Source organism: Alligator mississippiensis, chromosome 10, assembly GCF_030867095.1.
Source record: "Alligator mississippiensis isolate rAllMis1 chromosome 10, rAllMis1, whole genome shotgun sequence".
In the NCBI taxonomy this organism is placed as follows: Eukaryota; Metazoa; Chordata; order Crocodylia; family Alligatoridae; genus Alligator; species Alligator mississippiensis.
Genome location: NC_081833.1, coordinates 2,314,075 through 2,337,626, shown reverse-complemented (window position 1 = coordinate 2,337,626; position 23,552 = coordinate 2,314,075). Strand labels below are relative to the sequence as shown.

General features: G+C 40.9%; 1 protein-coding gene and 1 long non-coding RNA gene across 5 annotated transcripts in view; both read left to right on the top strand.

Moving 5' to 3' along the window:
• IFT81 (intraflagellar transport 81) overlaps positions 1-4,702 on the top strand; it is a 53,712-nt gene extending 49,010 nt beyond the window's left edge. For both annotated transcript variants that reach the window (XM_019486878.2, XM_019486879.2), the window contains exon 19: positions 279-4,702. In XM_019486878.2, coding sequence (XP_019342423.1) covers positions 279-461 — 183 coding nt within the window. In that variant the 3' untranslated portion in view covers positions 462-4,702. The remainder of the gene's footprint in view (positions 1-278) is intronic.
• A 1,689-nt stretch (positions 4,703-6,391) lies between these two features.
• Positions 6,392-23,552, top strand: part of LOC109282996 (uncharacterized) — a 30,437-nt gene continuing 13,276 nt past the window's right edge. For 2 of the 3 annotated variants that reach the window (XR_009455103.1, XR_009455100.1), the window contains exon 1: positions 6,392-21,743. This is a non-coding gene — a long non-coding RNA (uncharacterized LOC109282996). The remainder of the gene's footprint in view (positions 21,744-23,552) is intronic. The other variant, XR_009455102.1, reaches the window with a different exon arrangement.

The following is a 23,552-nucleotide window of genomic DNA, read 5'->3' as shown; positions in this document are numbered from 1 at the left end:
ACAGGCTGTGACTTGATATACAGAGTCTCAGTCCGGAAGTGATTTTTTTGGTGATAATGCCTTTTCCCAAAACAAATGGGATTCCCCACAGAGAACCTGGGGACACAGCACAGCAGACTTACGATATCAAAAAAGGGTTTTTTATTAACTGATCTGAATACTAGCAATATTTGACAGCAGAAAGAAATGTTCTTTCACATTGAAGTAGCTATGCAAGCTAGCATTTGTAATGTAGAGCTGTTCCCAAAATCTAAACCGGTTTTGTTTGTTTATAACAGAAATTACGAGAGAAACAAAAAGCTGTGCGTGAGAGTCACGGTCCAAATATGAAGCAAGTTAAAATGTGGCGGGATGTGGAGCAGCTCATGGAGTGTAAGAGAGAATGTTTTCTAAAGCAACAAAATCAAACTTCTATTGGTCAAGTCATTCAGGAAGGAGGAGAGGATAGGCTGGTATTATGAAATCATTTAAAATCTGGGCATCTTAAGTAGTTTTGCTGTTGATTGTTGGGTTTTTATACAGTTTCTCTATAAATGAATTGTAAATATTTTGTTTTCAGTGGGTAATCTAAGGGTGAAGTCAACCAGCATGCAAACAGCATTATTTAACAGCCAAGGTAATAGCTTACATCAGCGAGGGCCAGTCTTTTTGGTAGGTTTGCCATGAATTGGCCCCAGATCCTTCCCAAGTGCCACTCTGATCCCCTTCCCCTGCTCCATCTGCTGCTCTGCTTTCTGCTCCTTCCTCTGTGCTCCCTGCCCCATCTGCTGCTCTGCCTTCTGCTCTGTACTGTGTGCTCCCAACCCCCTCTACCACTGTGTTGCCTGTTGTGACACGGATCTGCCACGTGCCACAATGAGCTGCCTGTGCCGCTTGTGTCACCCATGCTGCATGTTGGTCACCCCTAACTGACATGGTATGGAGAGTGTTGAGTGAGCCTTTTGCAGTGCAGTGAATGCTGTTGTAAAGCCTTATTTCTCCCATTAGGTAGGGGCTGGGTATCTCCACAGAAAGACCAAGAGAAAAAGGAATCTCTTTCCAAGGCCATGCAGATCTGTGGAGCTACTTTGCACCTGCTCTTGTGGCCCTAACACTACAGATTTGGCACTTGCTGGGTGCATGCATGATACATAACTGTATAACTGTGGGCCTTCTGACTCCTGGGTGGGTGCTTTTCTTCCTCACTCCGTCCCTGTTCATGCAGTGGGTGCTGGCATGCACGGAACCAGAGCAGATCTGAGCTCCATGCCATGCAAGAGCTCTACAAACGCTGTATGCTTCACCTCAGCTCAGCTCTCTCCTTACTCAGATGACTTCAACTGACATTCCTCCCAGAAGTCTTTCCATTGTTACAGGGGCAGGAATGGGATTTGAGAACAATTACTGATATTCCGATCCTCCCACTATAGGGACATCCACTGATGTAGGAACATAGGGCTTGTTAATAGTCAGGTTCAGCCACAGGGTTAACTCATGAAGAGCTGAGTTTTTATGCTTTCCTAAGTTACTTGTGGCCTGTAGAGAAGTGCTTCGAAATTTTGCTTCCTACTTGAACTAGAATTGACCTGATCTTTAATAGTTGTTTCAGTTTACCTCAGATGTAACAGCTATTTCAGCCTTCTCTGATATTTAAATGCATTTGATGCTTTCTGTATGAGTCCCTTCTATAGCCTGCATTTGCATTGGCCAGCTTTGCTGACAAAACTAAGAAGAAAAGTAAAATCCAAAGCTTAGGCAATGAGTTTAGTTTTTTTAAAAGGTTCTTTAGAGGATCAAAGTGATAGAACAGCCCTAATGAAAGGCAAGCAGGCGGCTGGGCCTTAGATGAACAAGGCCTTTGAATGCTCAAACGCTTTTCGCGAAGGTCCTGCCCGGTTTTCCCCTTGACATTAAAGCTGTAAATGACAATGAGAGAAGAGAGTACCTAACCTTCAAATCTCACAAGCCCCAAGACCTGCCAGGAGGCTGTTCACAGACCTCATATGCAGGCCTGACCCTGAGTCTACCTTTTCCTCTGTCTGCAGGGCTGCTCGAGGGGTTCCTCCATAGCTGAAGCTGATCTTCTCTCTAAGAGCAGATAGAAGCAGCAAGAGGGAAAACAGCAAATTTCTGTTAATTTTTACTGAGTTTGGAGGGAAGCCTATTAAGCAGGGAATGGGCATCAGGTAGATTTACATGAGGTGGGAAGAGCATGTCATATTGCCACCACTTTGTTCTTCCCCAGTTGCAATGTCCTCTCTGGCAGCAGCAGGACAGCTTCTAGTTTCAGGCACTAGCTTGGGACTATATCAGGCAAGGGGAAGAGTCAGCAAAATGGCAGCAGCAGGCTGTGTGCTATGGGGAAAGCCAGCCACAGGGACTCCATAGTTCTCCTCTTGCTAGCCCAGTCTGTAGTAGTATTTATTTACTTTACTTGCTGTACTGCCAGAGGAGCTGAAGAACATTATGGGAGACCTTGGCCTTTTGAGGGAGGCTTGCTGAATGCTTGTCAACAGCAATGCAAAGGCACAACCATCTAGACAAGAGTTATAATAAGGGGGAGCTTGGGATGTTCTCCAGAAAAGGAGCTGTTGGGCTCCTTAGGACTTACCGGCAGAGCTGAGGGACAGCACATGCTCCGCAGCCTCAGAAGGTCACCAAACTTCCCTAACTTAGGGTCACTGTATTATTCATCAAGCTATTCGTGCATTGATCTGTTACCTGGCTTTTGAAATCTCGTAGTGATACTGAGTCAGGCTGCAGGTAATCAGTTTTTCTCTTTGGTGTTACCCTAAAAATAGTCAGTCTCTCCCCCTCTCTTTAAAAACAAGTTACTAGTAATTACTCAAAGATGATATGATGGTTGCACTGATCTGATTAGTGCTCCATTATTCTTCCCATACCAAGAAAGGGCACGCGGATTACATGCTACATCAGCATCCACACAGCTTTCTTAGATGAAGCAAAAAAGCGTAATTACAATAAGAAAAAAATTGGACAAACTAAAAAGCTACCACATGGTTATTTTTAGCTTTTACATAAGTGGACATTTAATAATGCAACTGTAATGCATTCCCTTCCGTGGCTTTTCCACCCAGTTGGTGATTTGACAGAAACATGCACAACTCTGACTGATCCTGACAGTTAGCCCCTTCATCTTGTAATTTACAAAGAGAGATCATTTTTTGCTCTAATAGCACTAACGGTCTAGCTAGTCAACTAATGAGATTGCATGTGCACTTTGGAAAATCACCTGCCCCTTACTTGTGAACATCCAAATAAAGCAGAAAATGTAGTCACCAATTTCTGTGCTCCTGCACTTTAAAAATGTCTTTCTATTCAGATAATCAGGATTCATAGTAGAGAGGATATCTTTTATTAGACCATCTATTTATTACTGTTGGTCTAATAAAAGATATAATCTCTGCTATGAGTCCTGATTGCCTTCTCCTCTAGACCAATACAGCTACAACCTGGATACCTTCCTATTAAGATGCTATTCTTGCTAATAGCTACTCTACATGCTTTGAGTAGCTACATACAAGACAAACTACATACTTTGTTTCAAGAAGCTAAAGCTTTTCCTACCTAGAATTAGATCAGAAAATAATCTACCATAGGGCTATAACAGTATTCCATAGCATTACATGGTTTTGTCATCAAAATTTAACATTGATATAAGAGACGCCCACTTTGAGAGTTGCAGGCAGTTCCCAAATGGGTTGAGCAGATAAGTAGCTAGGAATATGGAAATCAGAAATGGGGATAAGAGAAAAAACATATATATGGCTTTCCACACAGCCAATCAGCCTATACATTTTTTCGTTTGGATAACACACAGCCGTCTTGTGTTGGTTTATATTAGCAGCTGCCATTTTGTTTCTCTTTGAACTTCAGCAGAAAAGAAATGCCCCCCAAAAGACCCAAATCTGCAAACACTGCAGATAGATATCCTTACTCATGTGGCATGTTTGTAAAGTTGCTCACAAGCTTTGTGGGGTTATCTGTATTAAAATATACTTTTTTCTAAAAAAGTATTTGGTCTATTCAGTGTCTTGCAAAAGTGTAGCTATCAGCAGGACAGTGAGAAGGATGTCTCTGAGAGCTCTGCAAACATCACTATTGTAAGGTATGTTGGTAGGGTAGGGCAGCACTTTAAAGACTAACTCATTCAGAAATACATAAGGTTTTGTAGGCTACAGCCTACTTCATATAATTCAGTAGAAACATTTACTTGGCAGCTCTACAACTAAAGAAAATGTCCTCAGACTGAGATTGCGTGGATGAATTGGAATGGGTAGGATTGTACTCACTGCACAATATCTAATTGTTCTCAAATGGCTCAGGGGTTGGAAATGGGATCCAGAGCCTTTCACCTCTCGAGCCTTGTTTGTGTGTCTGGCTCAGATCAGCAGTGGCTGAAAGTTGGCTACTACCTGGTGGATGTCCTCGGCTCAGTGAGCTGTGCATGATGAGCTGGCAGTATCCGTCCAGCTCCTAAATCACCATCCTACCTGGCAGGCTCGGGGTTGAAAGGGCTATGGAGAATGGAATAAATAGTCTGTCACCATAGAGGTGTTGCTTCCAGAATAAAGTTGCAGCCCACTGAAACAGCAGTGTGGGAATCGTGCCCTCTCATATTGACAGCTTTGAGGCTTGTAAATCTGGCACCTTTCTTCAGCACTGCATTTACTCAGATTTAAATAAAAACTTAAAGAACTTGTTCCGTGTGTGGCCTGTGTTGTTCTTCGCAGTTGTTGGTGTTCTGCTGAAGAAACCCTTTGAATCCTTTAGTTCCTGTCTCTAGCACAGCTGCGAGGAGGTACTGCATGGATTGGCATTGGCGGTGCCAGTTCCCTGGGCGCCTGGGCAACGCTCAATATGTGATTGCTTTTTAGGTTGTTATAATCTTGAAGAAAGGGCGTCTAGACTCTTAGCGTTGATCTCTACACACCCACTTTTCCTGCGTGTGTACTCCCTAGATTGTTGGTTCTGTGGTAGCAGTTTCCAGACTGAAACAATCCTAATCTTATCTTATTTTAGTGGGTGGGAAGGGCATTTTTCATAGTTATGTTGTGCTACTTTTGCTGATTTTGGTATGCAAAGAAAAGCAGTGTAGGCCCTTGGACTGTGATAATGTCACCCTATTAGTAGCACTGGGATTTGAGGAGGGGTAACACATGTTTTCAAAATCATTGAGATAAAATCAGCAAGGCACTGTGGGACAAATCCTGCAGTCCTTACTCTCACAAAGTCCGCACGGACTTCAGTGGGAACTTCGCCAGGTCTGCTGGATTTAGCCTTGTGTTCTCCTGGAAGAACAGCAGCAGTTAAGGGGCCAGGATCAGATTTAAAAAATACTATATTTAAAAAACAAAAATGCATCTCTTTAGCTAAAATTATGGCTTCAATCCTGCTTAAACCAGTTTACCATTGGATGCTACTTAGTTTATAAAGGCATATTCAGTAAGTTTTTCTCAGCCTGAATAATAAAAATAGGCTAGTTGGTATCATTACTGGTATCACAGTTTATAATTGATTCTAATTAATGTCACTGTCAAGTTCCCATTCACAAATGCAGTGCAGTGGTTTTGGTCGTTTATTACAGTTAAAATCCACTGCCTCTCTTTTCTTCATTTTATTTTGATGGGTATATTTTCATTTGTGGTTAAAAAGAATAATGTATTTCACCATTTTCCAGGGTCCATTGCTCATAGGTTAGAGAAAAGCACAATTTTACAAAAATGAGACATTTGACTTGAAAGTGTCCCTTAATAGAATCCTGTTCTCAGAGCAATGTAAATGCAACGATACTTTGCAGACAAAAGGTAATGTTTTGTTTCAACATTGCTGAAAATACAGAACCTGTATTTGCTAACTAGAAAAGGAGTGATGTTTTAATCCTATAGCTGGATCTGTGCAGACAAACCCTTCTGTTTAGACAGAGCCCTGTTTAATTTATCTGTCTTGAATAAAATTTAATTTTTCACCATTAATCTTCTAAAATGTATTGTAATTATCCAAGTTTTCAAAAGGCTCTCGTTACCACAATGAGCACTTCTGGGTTCCTTATAAAATGGAATAAAGGAATATTTTCATCCTGGCTCCACAAATAGTTCTACTGACTGCCATGGACCATATTAATACCAGGAAAGAATTTGATCCACAGGAGTATGGAAAACAGGATTTGGCCAATTTGCAAAGATAAATTCTTCTTTATCACACATGCCTTTGAGTGGAAAGGGAAATCTCCTTGGCATTTAAGGACTAATGAACTACAGAAGTATACATATAATGAAAATAATAAAAATATACAAGAGTATTATACAAAAAATTGCTCAAGGAATTATTTTGTTTTTTAAATATGCAAATAATGCACTAGGATGGATGAGCAGTCAGAGAAAGTATCAGGTTAAATGAGATTTTATACAATTTAAAATATTTCTTCTATTTAGGTATTTTAAAAATCTTTTTAGCAAGTTAAAGTCTAAGGCAGTGTCCCCACATGTAGGCAGGTGCAATTTGTGGCACCACAAGCTGCACATGTGGAACATTTAAAATGTGCCCTGCACTGCAAATTTTCAGCGCAGGGGCAAAATTTGCTACCAGGATTTCCTGGTAGCAAAAGAAAAAAAAAGGGGGGGGCAGGAGGAGAAGCGACGTGGCGTATGCTGTAGTAGCATGCACCAGAACAAATGGAGGCTTGGTGCTTCAAGAGGATGCTCTGGCTGCTGGCCAGACCCTCTCCACTCTTCCATTTTTGCCCCAGCTGCTCCAGTCCGCCAGGAGGAGTTGGGCAAGGGCAGTTTGCCCAAAGTGGGACACAGTGTCTCACAACAAAGTGCACGGGCAGGGGCGTATGCAGCAGCTACTATTTGTACATGCCTACACATCTGGATGCAGCTTAAGGTTATAAAGTGTTAAAATGCAAAAGCTTATTTGATTTACTCATATACTGTAATTTGGACAGTAAAGCAGTGTTTAGGCATTTCTTGGTTGTTGCAAGTGGAAACGTCAGGGACATAAATGAAGAATCCCCAAAGTCAGGAAAGGCTGATTAACTTGAGATTTGAGAAGCTGAACATTTCATGAGAATGATGCACGTTGGATACTGCTGATCAACTGACACTTAAATGGTGTTTCCCAAACGCAGAACTCTTCAACACTACTGCTTTCGAGGTCATTTAAATATTACAGGTTATTTGTAAATCATCATAGTCACCTGGTTCATACATGCTTCATAGACCTTGCCATGTTTTTACTTTATAATTCATGTTTAGATCATAATGATAAAAATTATGTGATATGAATGGCTTTCCACTAAACAGAACAGGGCCGGAGCAGAGCTCAGTTGTTCGCTCATGACAAACTGTTGCATGAATAATTTACATTACTATTATATCTTCCATCCTGAAGGATTCCTCTGCTTCATCAGCATACTATGAGGGATGATTAAATTGTTTGGAGACCTGTATGAGCTATTGTGAAAACCTTTGGCAACTCATTTAGTATCTTCAGGACATTAATGGAAATGTGACATTCATTAATTCACAATGATAAATGACCATGTCAAGATTAAAGCTCACCAAAAGGACAGTTTCCACAACTTGTAACTGGAGCAACTTGAACTCCTCTGACGGGGATGGAGTGTGGCACGCTAAATAATGTCGTATTAAGTTGCGTTTAATGTTCCTTTCATATTTCTACCTTTAATGCACCATCGTCCGATTCTGTGTTGAATGTGTCATGCTCTACATCAGCTAAGGACTTTTCTTTTGTAGGTTGATTTAATTGAATGAGCTGAAAGATTCATTAGTGTGTATTTAGGATTTGTTTCTTGCATTGGAACAAAGTTTCATAAATATTTTCCCAGTATCAGTCACAAAATGTGGTAACACTTCCCACTTCTTAGCCGAAAAAGATACGCTTATATATATGGTGTTTTTATAAAAGGTTTTAAAATGTTTACAGCTTGCTCAACTTCAAATTAATGGATTCTAAGTGTGGGGGGGAATATCCTATAGTCCTTACCACTGTTGTCAAAGCTATTTTCAGCCTTTAAAGGGATTCACTTGCTAGTGACTTGGCAATGTCAAACAAATGTTCAACTTTTATTCTGACACTTCTTGAAGAATTTGATTGAAACTATATATGTCTAGATAACATCCAACAAAGTGCCCCTCTTGCGTTTGTTTCAAGATATTTTTGGAAACAACAGAGTCGACCTTGGATGGAGCTGCTTTTCCAATTTAGGACTTCAGTTGGTCTAAGTGAACAGTTCTGTTCTTCAAGCATATTGTATAGTCACAAGTAGCAAAATGGTTTTGTTAATATATGTTATGGCAGATTTGTTTTTCTGCAATATGTGCTCTGCTAATGGCACTGTTCTGTTTAGGAAAAGAACATTATTAGATATTTAACAATTTGCTCCTATTTATAAATGGCTGGCTAGTGCACATTTCCTTTTCATCTGAAAATCTTTGGGTAATTTCAGTTACATGATGCTTGTTTATTTAATATTTTAGTTTCTTTAAAACTAATATTAAGAAGTGGGAACTTTCCTTTGTCTCTGCTTACTGACATAGAGTCTTGTTTTCCAGCCAGGGCTCTCACAGACTTGATGTAAAGTCTAAATGAGGACAGTGGTAATGCTGGCAAATGCTATGTGATGGGATTGCCACCTGTCCAGATCATCGGAGAAATACTGCTTGTCAAGCTTCAAGTTTAAAAACCAAGGTTAAGTGCCAGGTCCTGTGTACATCTAGTCTGGGGCAGATCACTTTCTTTTCTGGCCTCAGTTTGCCAGTTTTGCAATTGTGTCTGTAAATCTTGATTGAATCCAATCAATTCAGAGATTTAAGTGTTTTGCACTTAATTTTATATCCGGTCAATACATTTTCATTTATTTGTTGGTGTCTTTGCAGCTGTAATGCAGTCTGTTATGAAGCAGAATTACCTTACTGCAATGATAATGCAGTTTCATTGTTGTCAATGTTAACAGAAATGACAGAGTATCATTTATCCTGTAGAATATTTAATCTCTGCAATCATAATTTTGTTTGCTTAATTTACTTGGCCAGTACAAGTTTATAACCTGGAAACTAGATCTAGCTGTGTTGCCAGAATACACCTTGGCAGCGCAGTAACGAGCATAGTTGGTATATGCAAAGAGAAAGGTAGTATCTACTCACGTTTTTTAAAAGGGAACTAGACCCAACCTCCTTTTTTGCAGGCATAGGTTTATGACCACCTTACGTACTTACAGTGACTGGGGAATCAATTGTTGGCATTTAAAAGTCTAATTCTGGTTTGAAGGGAAAAAATCAAGTACATTACGGTTGTACAGAGAAACACTAGCAAAAATTAATAAGACCTGTAAGCTTGGCAGCTACTTTTAAAAATAAAGTTGTTTCTATGCATAGCCCACTGCACAGGGCAGTACCTCTCATAATAGGATTTCCAGGCTCTTTAGAAGTTTCCATTAATAAAGCCTTTCAACAATCCTGTCAGATAATAATCTCTATTTAGCTATCCATATTTTGTTCTTATTGTCTCTCTTAATAGATGGGTAAATGCAGGGATATAAAGGTTAAATAATTTACCCAGCTCTGCATGATGAGCAACTTCTAGACTTCTTTTCTGATCTCCACTTCATCTGCCACTCCACAAAGAGTAAGTAACTGTAAATAATTAGTCATGATCTGTAGATACATGGCATGATCATTTGTTAAAATCTAGGAAGGGAGAGTGATTACCAGCATTAACATCAAATCAGTTTTTAATAAAGTTGTGACTAAATCAGTAATTCTCATCCAGGGTGCCAGACCACCTAGGGGTGCCACAAGATCCTTTGAAGGGTCCCCCACCACGTATGAAGAGATAAGTAGGTAAGTACAGGCTCAGGTTCTTCTCTCCCTGGCCAGTGTCCCACCTCTACTGCCCGGCCCCTCTGCAGTGAGGTAAGCACTGTAATGAGTTAGTTTTTGAAATGGGGTGCCACTCACTTCACAAAAGTTATGGAGCGGTGTCTTGAGAGTCTAATGAGAGGTGCCTTGAGTCTATCAAGGGAGCCTCAAATCTGAAAATGTTGAGAACCGCTAGATTAAATTGTAGCATTTGTGGAAGGCTCTTTAAGGATCCGAACCACCACTAATGACAAGTATATTGGAGGTCTTCATTCATTTTTATGCCAGACTTAGGACAAGTTCCTTACAAATTTAGCCAATCCTTGTTCATAGCAACGTTCCTAATGAAGTTAAAAAAAAAACAACCCTGCAGGCCGGATTCGCACTTACACTTAAAGCGCTTATACTTGCAGATGGAGTGGTGCTCTATGAGGAGGATCTCTGTCTAGGAGAGAGAATTCTAAAATTACAGCTGTCATTTGTAAAAGATGTGTTTAATTTTATGGGACAGACCATATTCTTAAACTGTTTTAGTGGATGTATCAGCCTGGTGTATATGTCTATTAGTCTATTAATGTTAATTGGTAGCATAGCTGAAGTGCACTAATTAAGCAAGAGCAAATAAATGGTAACTACTTGCCTCTGCAGAGTCAACAGCAAGGTTTCCTTTTCCTAAATCTTTCTTCCCTGCATTTGACTACCGAGTGTAATTCAGTATTGTCTTCTAAAATGATAAAGGAGTGTCAGTGCATGCCAGGGAAAACAAGATATTTACATTTTTTTGGCTGAAAAACACACTTTTTTGCCAAAACCTGAAGAAGATTGGTTTTTAAGCAAAAACCTTTTGTTTTGTTGAGCCTGCAGTGCCCAGAGTCAATCTGCCTGCTGTGGAGTCTTCTGGAAATAAATCATAATTAGGGGTTTTTTTTTCTATTAGCCTTTCCATCTGGCTGTCTTTCTCCCTAGGTATCATGGACCGTGTCTACATGAGGTGTGCTGTACTGGTCTTGGAAAACTGGTATACGCTACTAATGCCAGTGCAGTGTTACTGGTAAACCTAAGCCATGTGCCGGTATACTAAACTTGTGTAGACTCCTGAACAAAAGAAACTATACTGACAAAATCGCAGTTCTGCTACATCAGTCAGGGATCACACCTCCTCTCATCCTTGACTATCAAAGCTATGGAAAAAGAAGTCTGAAGTGTTGACATAGCCGCAATTTTTTAGCTGTTTCATCTGAATCGCTAACATGAGAGGTTTTGAAGGCAAATTGGAAAACTAACAACTTTTTTATTAAGAAGCTACACATGAACAAGGATAACATTGTTTTTAAAATTCATTTAAAAAGCCCCATCCTCCTCCATCCCTCCTCCCATAATAGCATATGGAGAGATAGCAGACTCAACTCATAAAACATTTGTCCAGTGCCAGAAGCATAATATTAGCAAATTAAGATTGGAAGATTGCCTTTGAAGGGCAGAAAAATGAGTACCAACATATTGGCCTATCCCAGCTCTCACATCCTCTACTCCCAGCTGCTGTTATCAGACAAGGCATCAAGTAGACAGATCTGAAGCAAGTTGAAAGCATCTGAAATTCCAAAACTCTGCAAGGGCTTTTTATTTTCCAAAGAGCACCTTCCTCTCCAGCTCCATGGTCTGTTCCTCGGACAGCGAATATGCTAAACCAAAAGACTATCCTGGAAAATCTGTGTTTGTCCAAGATTTTTCACTGATGGTGTGTCTTAGGTTTGGTTCCTCTCTCAAGGTAATGTCCTTGGCAACCCCCTGCCAGGTTCCCAACCAAAGAAAAAAGACTGTCCCGGATCATTTTATTCCAGTTTTTATACTTAGCCCAGTCCATTCTGAGGCAGGCTTCAGAGGTTTAGTGAGCAGTCCCACTGATGTCCACACGAGCTGATTTTATGCTGGGTATAGAATCAGTTGTTAAGACATTATTTAAATATTGCAGTGCTCCTACTCACTCCGTAAATGGGTGGATTCTCCTTTCATTTCCATTGTGTGTTTAATTCAGTCAACAGTAACATCTGTATAAGTGAGAAGAAAATTGGGCCCCAAAATCATCCATGGTCAGATCAGATCATCTACTGGTGACATAAGCAGTATTTAGCGTGGCCTTGGCCAGCCTCCTTCACCAATACATTTAATTCTTAAAAGTAACAGAGAAAGGAAAAAATCTAAATGTGCAACAACAATAATACCATTGTACCTCTGTTTTCCTTGGCAGTTATCTAATTCCCTTCTATGTTATCCATTTGGGAATCTGATTATGACCTAGTCAAACAGAAGAGCAATGATATTATTGCTTTAATAACTGGGGAACAATTTTAATGCCTTTTATTATGCTTTGCAGGAAAATTCAGGTCCTGCTTGAGCCATTTTAAAGCTATGCAATTCTGTCTTCATATTGTTTCCTACTAAGCCAACATTCAAGGGAATTTCTTAAATGAATGCACTTTTAGAAAGACAAATAACAAAATCAGTCCTGACGATCATAAGTAATGTGACCTTGTTATACCCACATATATTTATCTTGATGAATTTTTTTTTCTCACTGCGTTTGAGCGTCGTGATGCTTTTGGAAGAATGGAATTTGGTATACAGAACTCCTGGTGCTTATTTTCCTATTGTTACAGAAATGTAACAAATAACATGTCTTTAATATTTCATATTAAGTTGTCAATCAAAGTAAACGTTTCAGTAATTCATGCTGTGATTGTGCTGTGCACAGAAATTTCTCTACTTTAGAATATCTGCTGAATTTGCAAGATGATTGGGATGGCATTTATGATGGTTGAAAAGGTAAGTTTTATTGGAACAAGAGTAACAAATATATATATTTTAATGACATTTTAAATCACTTTAGTATTAACTACAGTAGATTGTTAAGCTATTGAGCCACAAAAGCAGAGCCACCCAGAGGAGAGGACAGTGGGAAATTTTATTCCAGACTCAGCCATTCATTCCAGGGAGCTGAATGCATGACATTTAATCAGGTCACAAATGCCTTTTTTATATCAAACTAAGTTTTTCTTTTTACATAAAGATCCTTCCAGTGCTATATTACTCCTGCTTAAAATACAGATACATAGGGACAAACTCGAGTCAGTGGTTAGGGGACCTGATGCAAGAGGCAGAACTAACCAGGTTTGGACCCTGAGCCAGAACCCTTGGGGCAGGTGGGGCAGGGGGAAGGTGCTGAGCACTAGAGAGGGGGTGGTCAGCCTTACCTGCCCTGAGAAGCCCAGCTGTTGTCTGGTGCTGTTTGCTTGCCCCTGGTTACAGCTGCTGCAGCAACTGCTACAGTTGTGTCATGTCCCTGCACAGCACTGCTAAAGCCGTGGCTTGGGGCTGCTGCTGCTCTGAAAGATTGCTGGTGCCCTGCTCGCCTACCATTAATTATGCTGCTGACCTGATGTAAGAACTTGTGCCAGGCCTGAACGTTTCTATGGTTGGCAGAAATTTTGATTCTTAAAATCCTTGCCGATTGCTGTCTGTTGGGGCCATATCTGTGTCCAGGCTTGCTTATACATTGTCTTTGAGTGTCTAGACTATTTAGCATCCAGGAAGAAGGCGTTGATCTGATTGTTGTTAATGATGCTGAGCACAGGGGAATGGCAGATGTGAAATGATATTTGTTTAGAAAGTGCAAATGTGAGCAAGAGGCTGATGTCAGCTCAGCTTGCCTAGTTTCCAGCACAGGTGCTCAGGAAAAGGCTGTTGGAATTGCTGACTGGTAGGCAACAGGAGCAGAATGCCTTCGAGAGGCTGAGCTGCACAGCCAAAAGGTACAGGATTGCAGGGAGGGGTTCAGTTTCCTCATGCCTTGTTCTGTTTTCTTGATGTAGAAAACAGGCTTGGAGGAAAATAACTTACTGAATACAAATGTGCATTTTTCTGTGCCAAGTCATTCAGTTAGACTACAAACAGACATCACAGTTGTCCTAGGATAGACCATTTTATCCAGGAACAAAGCACGGTTGTTCAGTTGTCCATGATAGTTGTCCCAGGATTAATCCTAAAAAGGTTCATGGGATAAGAAGTACTAACAGTTTATCTCAGGGCATCACAAAGTGCATCTGAAAGGTTATCCCAGGATTGCATCGTTGAATCAGTGGTAGAAGAGCTGCTCACTAACCCCTGATTAGAGGGGCGATGTGTGAACACCCCAAACCTGGGACATTTCTGTTCCATGACAGACATGAGCAGGAACTTGTCCAGGGACAAGTGCAGTGTCTGTTCCTAGCTTCAGTTTATGTAGGGCAAAAACCTACATTTGCTTAAACCCCAAGGGCAAGATCTCCTGCCCTGTGGAGAAGCTGATTTTAATTCAGACCTGTTTTTACTTAAGTAATCTTCCAGCATGTCTGACCTTTGTCCTTTCCCTGTGGAAAAGCATGGTCTTAGAGCTACCCAGTGGGAAGTTTCTGGGTACCTTTCCTTCCTTCCTTTTCCTGACGGAAACCTGATCAGTTTTTGGAGAAATAAACAGAGTCTTCTCCAAATGATTAACTGCAGTGGGAAGGAAAATGAGCAATTTGCAGAGGAAATGGTCCTGGAGCAATTTGCATGCAAAGAGGGAAAAAAGGTCATTTGAATTTACACGTTCATGCTGTGTTGGCACAGTGTTATTAACAGTCGCAGGTGAAAACCAAAATGAAGTCTGGTTGTGACTGCCAGAGTTGGAGTGGTTTGCTGGGATGCTCCAGCAACTGCCAGCGGGTTTCCTTCTTCAGAAGAGGCAGGTCAAAGCTCTGGCATGGAAAGGTTTGCAGCCATGACCTTGGTAGGGGGAATTTGGCTTAGCAAGTGCCCAGTTACACATTCCATGTCACAAGCAATCACCACCAAGGTGTTTGGGCTTTTTGATGGGACAATTTCTGTGAGAACCACACTTCTCTGGTCCCTTCTATCCATAAGCCTGGGAATTGCACCTGGCACTTGGCAGCAGTTGACACCCCTGGCTTTTGACAGAAGTAGTCTCTTATGAACTAGCAGAAAAACTGGAATCAGCCAAGCAGGCCAGTTGCCAGAGATACTTAGATTGTCCTTGTTCTCATCAACTAACTGCTTCATTGGAGAAAATGACTACAAGGAAATTAAAACAGTGGGCAGTTTGTTCTGATAAGGTACAACTTCCCTTATACAATGTAATCAGCAGCACAATCAACTTGTGTCCTTTTCCATGCAGAGAGTGCTCCTCCAGACAGCCACCCAGCAGAATTTGCCAAGATAACCAGACTGTTACACTGGTATAACTCCTTGGGTAAACATGCTTATTTTGCAACCCTTGGTGATTTACACCACTACAGCTACAATGGTGTAATTAAACTAGTATAAATACACTGGTAACTTTTTCATGTAGATAAGCCCTTCAACTCAATTGGCTGTGGGAGAAATACAGCGAATGTCCCTCAAATTTGAACACTGTTAGCAGAGGGAGTCTCTGGGCAGAGGACTGTGGTTGGAGAGGAACAAAGTCCACAAAGGAATTACTTCAGTTGCCAATCAAGCTAGTAATTGGGAGAGTCTGTATCAGTTCAGGTGGTGCCCAGACACAAAGGAAGTGGTGAAGGATGGAAAAGAAAGGAAAAGTGTGTGCCTGTACTTAGACCAGTCAACCATACTGCACCAAACTTCTAGGAATCAGAGTAGGGCAAAGGTAATGAGAATGACACAGATTAATGACTATGGAATAATGAAAGAAGCACAATAATTAGATGCCATGAGCATAGAACATCTTTTTTACTATAGCAATATTAATTTAAAAGGCAAATTTGGTTAAACCCACAATCAGAATACTGATTAGGACAGCAAGTACAATTTCAGCTAGGAAGGGCTTGCCCACATACTATCTCAGTTTGGTACGTGACGATAGATTTCTTTGGCCCTGGATTAAAGATGAATATCAATTGCTGGGGTTATCTGACCCCACCAGTCTTTCCTGCCCAGAGCAGGGGGGCTGGACCTGATGATCTCAAGAGGTCCCTTCCAGCCCTAGCCTGTGAATCTGTGAATATTTTGTTTTCCAATTAAGACTGGCCATGCATGCACTATTGCAGCTTTGTCTAGGGGACTTAATATGTCTTTCCTCTAATTCTCCTAGCCCTTGTCTACAGTAAGGAAAAAATATTTTTTAAATATGTTCTAGTTAATGTGTTAAAATCCCAGTGCTGAAAAGGTAAGCTCTAAGTATCACATGTATTAGTTGGCTGAGATTAAACCCTTGACCCTCCCGTAGAATTTCCCTGTACTAACAAACACGTTAAAGTTCAGCTTACTCTGTCCGCACTCTAACTTTAACATGTTTTACCTAATACGTAGTACAAACACATTTTTTCCTAGTCAAAGGCAAGACCTTAGTGAGAAGTTGAAAAGGAAATAAGCTATAGTATTTCTAATTACCTCCATGTGTCTGAAAGCTCCACACTACTTAGAACTAATAAAACTGCATAGAGTTCCTTTAAGACATCTTCTGCATCCAGCTGTAGGATCTCAATCCTGACACACTGGTAATTGGAAAACAGATGTTATTCAGAAAATTAGACCCTCAGCAGGTCACATTTTCTGTTCCATAGCTCAGATCTACCATCTCTTAATACACATTCTAAAAAGTATTAAGGTTCAATCATGGAAGCACTGTAGGTGAATGGCACTCCGATGTGGGATCCTAATCGAAATAACCAAGGATTTATTTTTTCTTCTTTTCTATTTCAAATTTTATTTTTTTCTATTTTTTGCTGCTGACAGCTCAGTCAACGACTTAAGGTAGTGCTAATTTATTTTCTGCAACAAACAGCTTTCATCTTTCTAGATACGTCCTAAATTAATAACAGATTACACAGGGTGGAGTCAAATATTTCTCTACAATTGTCAGGCTATGTAAATGTGCATTAACCTGAAATTTCACTTGTCCAGAACCCTAAGCAGAGATCTCAAAATGCTTAACAAATCTTAATGATCTCAGCTGGTCTACACATGGAGTTATTCAGGCGCAGCTAGCCCTGAATAATTAAATATTGGGAAATGTATGCTGCAACAAGAATGCCTTGTTCCTAGTTAGTCCTTAAGCTAAGGGTTTGTTAGGGAACAAACTGCAAAATAAGCCAGGTTGTAAATTTAAAATGCAAGTGGTTTCAGCACTGATTCCTTGTGTACGCTTCCACTGCACTGAGTGATTGGGCGACTGGTGTGTCCCGAGTGTGGGAGGGCACCAGATCACCGACGGGGGTGGGGGAGAGAAGAGGGATCCTCCAGCGGCCAATCGCGCACGAGTTTCACGGCTGGTGCTTCCAGGGGATGCACGGCTGATCTCGGGGTGTGCATGCACCCGTGTGTACCCCCTATGCGTCACCAGTGACTGAGTACCTTTGTGAATATTAGATTCATCCATGGGCAAAGTGGATTAATCTGAATTATACAAAGGCACACGTAGGGTGGGAGAGATGACCTGTAATAGGAGCTAGTGTGGAGCAACCTTTCCGCAACAACTATACCATGAGATTGCCCCACATAGACAAGCCAAGAACGGGTTGTCCTAAACCACTTAACTAAATCCAAGACTCAATATTTTGTTTTGTTTGCTGAGTATTCAAACCATTTTTATTCTTTTTAGCCTTTTTAAAACACATTTTTGTTTCCAAATTAACAGTTGATTTTTTTTTTCTTAAATGTGAAAATTAAACGTTTCTGCATTTCCAAAACTAGCCTTTACATTTAAAATTGTCCAAACAAAATATTTCAACATTTTCAATACTTCCCCCAACTTTGGCTAGAACTACTCAATTAATTTGGCTTGGATACATAAAGTTTTGGTTCCTCCAAAACCTAATTTTTGGCAAATTTACTATTTCCTCAAAAAAAAAATCCCAGACCTTGTTAGTGGTACTAAGACCTCTGGGATTGCATCCCTGGTTCTTTGTGCTGAAACAAACTGCGTTGTCTTCTATTTCAGAATAATTGTCCTTTTTGAGCTCTGTGGGGATTTGTGGGAAGGCATTGGAGGAATAATATACAAAAAACTAGAACTCTTGGTTCCAAAATGATTGGAGGAATAATGGCACTTGTGTTGAGCTAGGCTGCATACATACTATAAACTAAGCACGGTAATGATCAGTAGCTGATAACCTGGGGTAATTGTAGCCTCAGGCTAAATCCCCTGATGGGCCAGGCAAGTTGAGTTAAAGGTACTTCAGTGTTTAGCTGAAGGGATTTTGTGTGTGGATAGATCACAAGCAATATCTGAATTAACTTTGCAGCAAAGAGAAGCCTTTAATGGCTTGCTGGATGGCACCTAGTTGGTAGCAGAGTGAGGAATACAAACCAGCAATAATGCTTTTCAGATCTTTGCTCTAATCGTTAGCCTACATTCCTTCCCACTATCTAGGTTTTTTTCCCATATATATATATAATATATATATATATATAATATATATATATATATATATAGTGCTTTTCTTTTGGAAGCAACTGATACAAATCTTCCTTCTTGGTGTCTGAGTGGTGGTTCTGAACCACTCCTGTGAACAGAAGGAAAACAGACTGCAGCAGACTGAGGAACAGGTTAGGATACAGAAAAGAAGTATTACTTCACACTGTAGCTGCATTACCTAAATGGGAAAAATGTCAAAGCATAACTGCATCTTCCATCTGCTGAAGACACAGCCCTTATTTTTACTTAGAGGTATTGTCTATTGTAGCAAGGTTACCTTGCAACCTCTTGCATGTAAGACCTTAAACAACGTTGAGTTTCTTGTGTCACCAGCTGCGGTGTCCAATAGTTACTGAATATAAACTTGAGTGTCCACTTTCTCCAAGTCAATGCCTCAATAATATCTTTAAACATAATAGTCCCTGCCTGTTGGCTTGATTTCTCATGGGGAGGGAGACAGAACATTTTGTGTTCTCTTATCTTCTATAGCGATGAAACAGGAGGAGCGCCACAATGCGAAACCAAATCTACTGCTATTAATACAGCATCCCAACGATAGAGAAGAGATCTGTTTATTTACCAAAGGTAGATAGATGTCTGCCTCTGACCTTTCCACAGCCTCCGAGTTTCAGCTGGGAATAGAGTCCTCAGAGCTGGGTGCTCTTTAGATAAACTACATTTCCAGAAAAGACAAAAAAGAACGTATACAGGAATATCTTCAGGAATAAAGAATGTCACAGGCTGTGAATATTCAGAAGACAACCAGCCACCAGAGGGGTCCACGGTCACTTTTATCGCCTGGGATTACTTAATCGTCCAGTATGCATCTTCGCTCCTTGCTATTAGCCAATGACATATTTGACTAGCTATCACCATGTTTAGGCCAGCTAAGGTATTTATTGATTTGACTTTGACGCTGCCATTCCCAATAATCAACAGTTCAGGTTCTCTTGCCAGAGCAGAATGTGCTGAAGGTTCCACAACATTTGAAATAAAGGTGAAGGTAGATGAGGAGTCTGTCCTTGCCTCCAGTAGGATTTTTTCCTCTTCTCTAGATGCCGCTAGGGATGTGCTGGCAGAGCAGCTAGGGTATTTCAGTACAGCTCCAGAGGCAGGACCTGGATGCATGTTGAATGCCTCCGCTCAACACAAGTTAAAATTATTACCCGATCACTGACCTGGGGTGTCAAAAGCAACCAGATGTGCCACATTACTCCCTTGTGCACTGTTGGCTAAAGACACTTGGTTAACCATGCTAGCCCAGTGGGCCATCTGGGCTGGTTGGATGCTACTAAAACGTTTTGTAGAGAAGGAGGAGAAGCTACTTTCACTCCTGGTTCATGAAGGAAGTACTTGATTTAGGATTGCAGTGAGAAGTTTGTTTGAGATCTTCTTCCATAACCGTTGCCCACCAAGTTCCATGGCAAAGTAAGTGCTTGGTAACGTGCAGTTTAATCAATCTGAATTAAAGTCTGTTTATTGCGTTGGTTTGACTGGGTGCTAACACCGAGAGTTCCTTGCCCATCATTTAAATCTGTTTCACTTAATTTGCCAATTACATTAATTTAAACAAGGGTTAAAGCCATTTAAGCACATGAGCATGACAGACTTGCTCTGGTTTAACCAGCACGAGTTACAACTGATTTAGTTAGGTGCAATTTCTCTAGTACAGACAAGGGTGGACTAGGCTAAGTATTTTCAGAAAATCAGGTCTAGCTGTCAGTTTTATGGTAAAACCAGCTACAATGCACATTCATCTACAACACTGCAAATCGCTTATTTACAGTAGAAGGCCATTTTAATGTACGATCTCTACCTTCACAAACACACTGATTGTCAAAAGAAACTTCTTCCTCACTTGTCAGAGGGAGGTCTCTAACCACAAACTAGTAACACCAAAGGTTTTCCTGGCTCAGATGTACAGACCCTCCCTCTCCCGTGGCAAGGCAGCAAGCCAGAAGACAATATATTGAGTGGATATTCATAATGAGTTCTGCCTTGGTTCCACTTAAACCTAACACACAACTCTGTCACACTTGCGGGGATGCCAATGGTGAGGCATTTTCATTTTAGAACCACAGATTTGACCTTGCCGTGGTGACATTCCCAAACCAGTTCTTGTAATATTTTACACTTTTTTTTTTTTTTTTCAATGTGACTTAAGAAACATTTGTACTTGTACTCTGAGGATCAAAAAATGTGTTACAAATTCAAATTCTTCCACTGGAAGTGTCCCGGCTCTTTGGTCATAAGTGTGATCCCCTGCTTACAGATGTGGAGGCTGATTCCCCAGGGAGAGGTAATTTGCCAAAAGGACACAAGGTGAGTAGGCAGGAGAGCTGGAAATAAAAAAACAAAACCCAAAAAACCAGGAGTCCTGACTCCCAGCCCCTTCTCTCTAAATGTTTTCCGTCTATAAATGAAATCTCTTAAATGGTGCTCTTCACTACGCTGAAACTTGTAAGGCCAAAAACCTGTCTTTCATTACTCTAGAAGCTGCTTTATACTTTTAGAGCAACTGGATTAGTGATGAGACATCCCCTCATGCTCTGACCCATGTCACAGTTCATATTTTATCCAGATTTATGTAATGGGATTTAGGAACCTCTTCTGAATTTCCTGCTTATGGTAGTTAAGACTACTGCCATCTGCTTAATCCCTTCAGTGACTTTATAATATGTTTTGTGTCATCAGAACTGTTGCTATCTAGTCAAGTTTCCTACAGCGGTGGCTCCAACTGCACTCATTGTTTCCTTGTGCTCAACTGTTTGCATGTACCACTTGCATGAGTTATGACTTGTTTGTACGCACAAAACAAAACTTGGGAGCATGGGCGTATCGGAGGAGAAAGTTATGTGAAGAACCTATACAAAGGAATCCACAGACCTGCAAGCTCCGGAGCTGGCAACGCAGATTTAGCAGGTGAGTCAAATGGGGCAATAGATGTATAATCATATAGATCTGCCGACCAAATTCCTGCATGACAGGTGGCAGCCATGGTCATGAAGTCTAATGTAGCCCAGAAGCTGCTATAAGGGTTGCAATATGGCTCCACTACCACTCTGCAACTGGATAGGGAGAATTCCTCCCTTTGTCACAAGGAGCACCCTGCTCACAACTCTGGTGTTCAGGCTGCAGGAATAATGTTGATTCTCAGTAAGAAACAGTAATTTTGCACAGTTTTCCATTTAACTAGTTCTGTAGTTTTAGATACCCAAATGGGAAGGCATATGGAAAGCTCCAGGATGAGGACCATGGATGACATTATTTCTTGAACACAGTGGAACTTTCTACCATGAGGCAAAAGCACATTTAGGCAGATGGAGTGTTTTTGGTGCCAGCCCAAGACTGGAACAAACTCCCACAGGACCATCATCAATCTTCCTGCTTCTGTCTTCAGGTACCAGGTATACTTTTGTAACTTGCCTTCTTAAATGTAGACATACAACTGTTGTCCAAAAAGCCCAGCTAAAAGAAAGCACAAGGCTGTAAAATAATTTTCTTCTGGAGAAAGAATAAGAATAAAAAAAAATATGACTCATTCAGTCACATTGTTAACACAGTATGTGGATGGGAGATCCGAGGGTAGAATAATAACCTGTTCAGGATAAAAAAACCCACGTAGGTTGGATGGTCCTGGATTAGGTTTCTGCTCACGACAAAAACTAGGCTGGCCACTCAAACTGTGGTGGCCTCTTGGCTGCCTCGCAGCCCCAAGAGTGTGTGCCTGTGGTACAGTGCCCCCTCACCAGTCGGTCAGTACATTGGTAGCCTCAAACAGAGGTGATGCTTCTAGATGGAATAGGAATATTTGTGACTTAAACTGAACCTAAATGGAGGGAGGAATGGACTAAGGATAAATGGGGCACAGATCCAACAAAATGATGGCATTCCCCCTGGTCTGCTCCCTGAAAAAACTCTCCCAGCCTCCCATTTCTCTTCCTCCTACTGCCAAGCACTTTAATTTCCTTCTAAGTGAGGCTGCCCAGCCCGCCCCAGCAGACAAAGCTTGAACAGAGCATGACTGGCATGCTGACATCCCTCCTTGGTTTAGCTGAAAACAATTACATGATTCTTTTTTTTATAGAAGGGCTGTATCTTTTTTAACTGCAGCTGGATTGAAACCTGAGCATTTTATTTTTGGTCACAATAAAGTGGGCCAAATTCCCCTGGGTAGAAATCCAGTGTAGTCAGTGGAGTTACCACTTGGCTGAATTGATGCAACATGCTTAGAACGTCCTTTGGGATTGTTCAGCTCTAAATATCAGGCAACTGGAAACACCTCCAGTTGCCAAGCATTGTGAAGTTTGGCACTGGCATGTGGAGCATCCCCATGGATTTTTTTTAAACGAGTGAGGTCCCTTGTTAATAGTGTATCATTGTTTTCTTAGGTTTTGCCAGGCCTGCGAAGTCCTGGATTAACTCTGAAAAGCCTGGGAACAAGCCGTGTTGTCAGAATGTCTTGCTCAAGTCAGGAATTTTATTCTAGCATCCTCAGCTTAGTGTGTATGGCTAGGGTGATAAGTGGAGGAGGAGGAAAACATAGACTTCTTAAAACAAATTGTCTGTTATCTAAGAATTTCCTGGATTTTTCAGCTTCTTTCTTTACACTTTGTTCTTGCCTTTTTAAAAAATCACTGTTTAAGTTCCAGTATTATTTATGGAAGCCAAGCTGTTACAGTTTCCAGATCTTACAAAGACCTTTGTTTGCAGTTTCACTACCTGATATCAAGTCCTGGCTCAAATTAATCAGCTAAAAGGGAAAACCATGTTAGAAGTATTTAACCATCTCGGATCAAAATCCTAAGCAAAACCTTGCCTCTAGTTTCACAGCACAAAGCAGCCAGAAAGCTGCTCCGAAAAGAAAATTAGAGACTCCTGATACAGGAAAATTCTTGGATGGCACAGAGCTAGTTGCACCTTCTCATCATGTACGCTCCCACTCTGCATGGGGGGTTGCAGGGGATACGGCAGAGCTGAATTCCAACAAATCTTAAGCTAATGTAGCAGCCCCCATGGGACCACGGCAGCTGGTAAAACTTTTAGAGTCAACTTTAGGTGGCACTAAACTACCCTAGGGACAGTTTCAGCCACATCAGAATTGGGAGATCAGAAAAGCAGTGCTAATATGAACTCCATTTAGGATTAATCCCTACATATTACTTGACTATAATGAATTCATCCCTGGGCAATAAAGCCCTGAGATACTAGTTCAC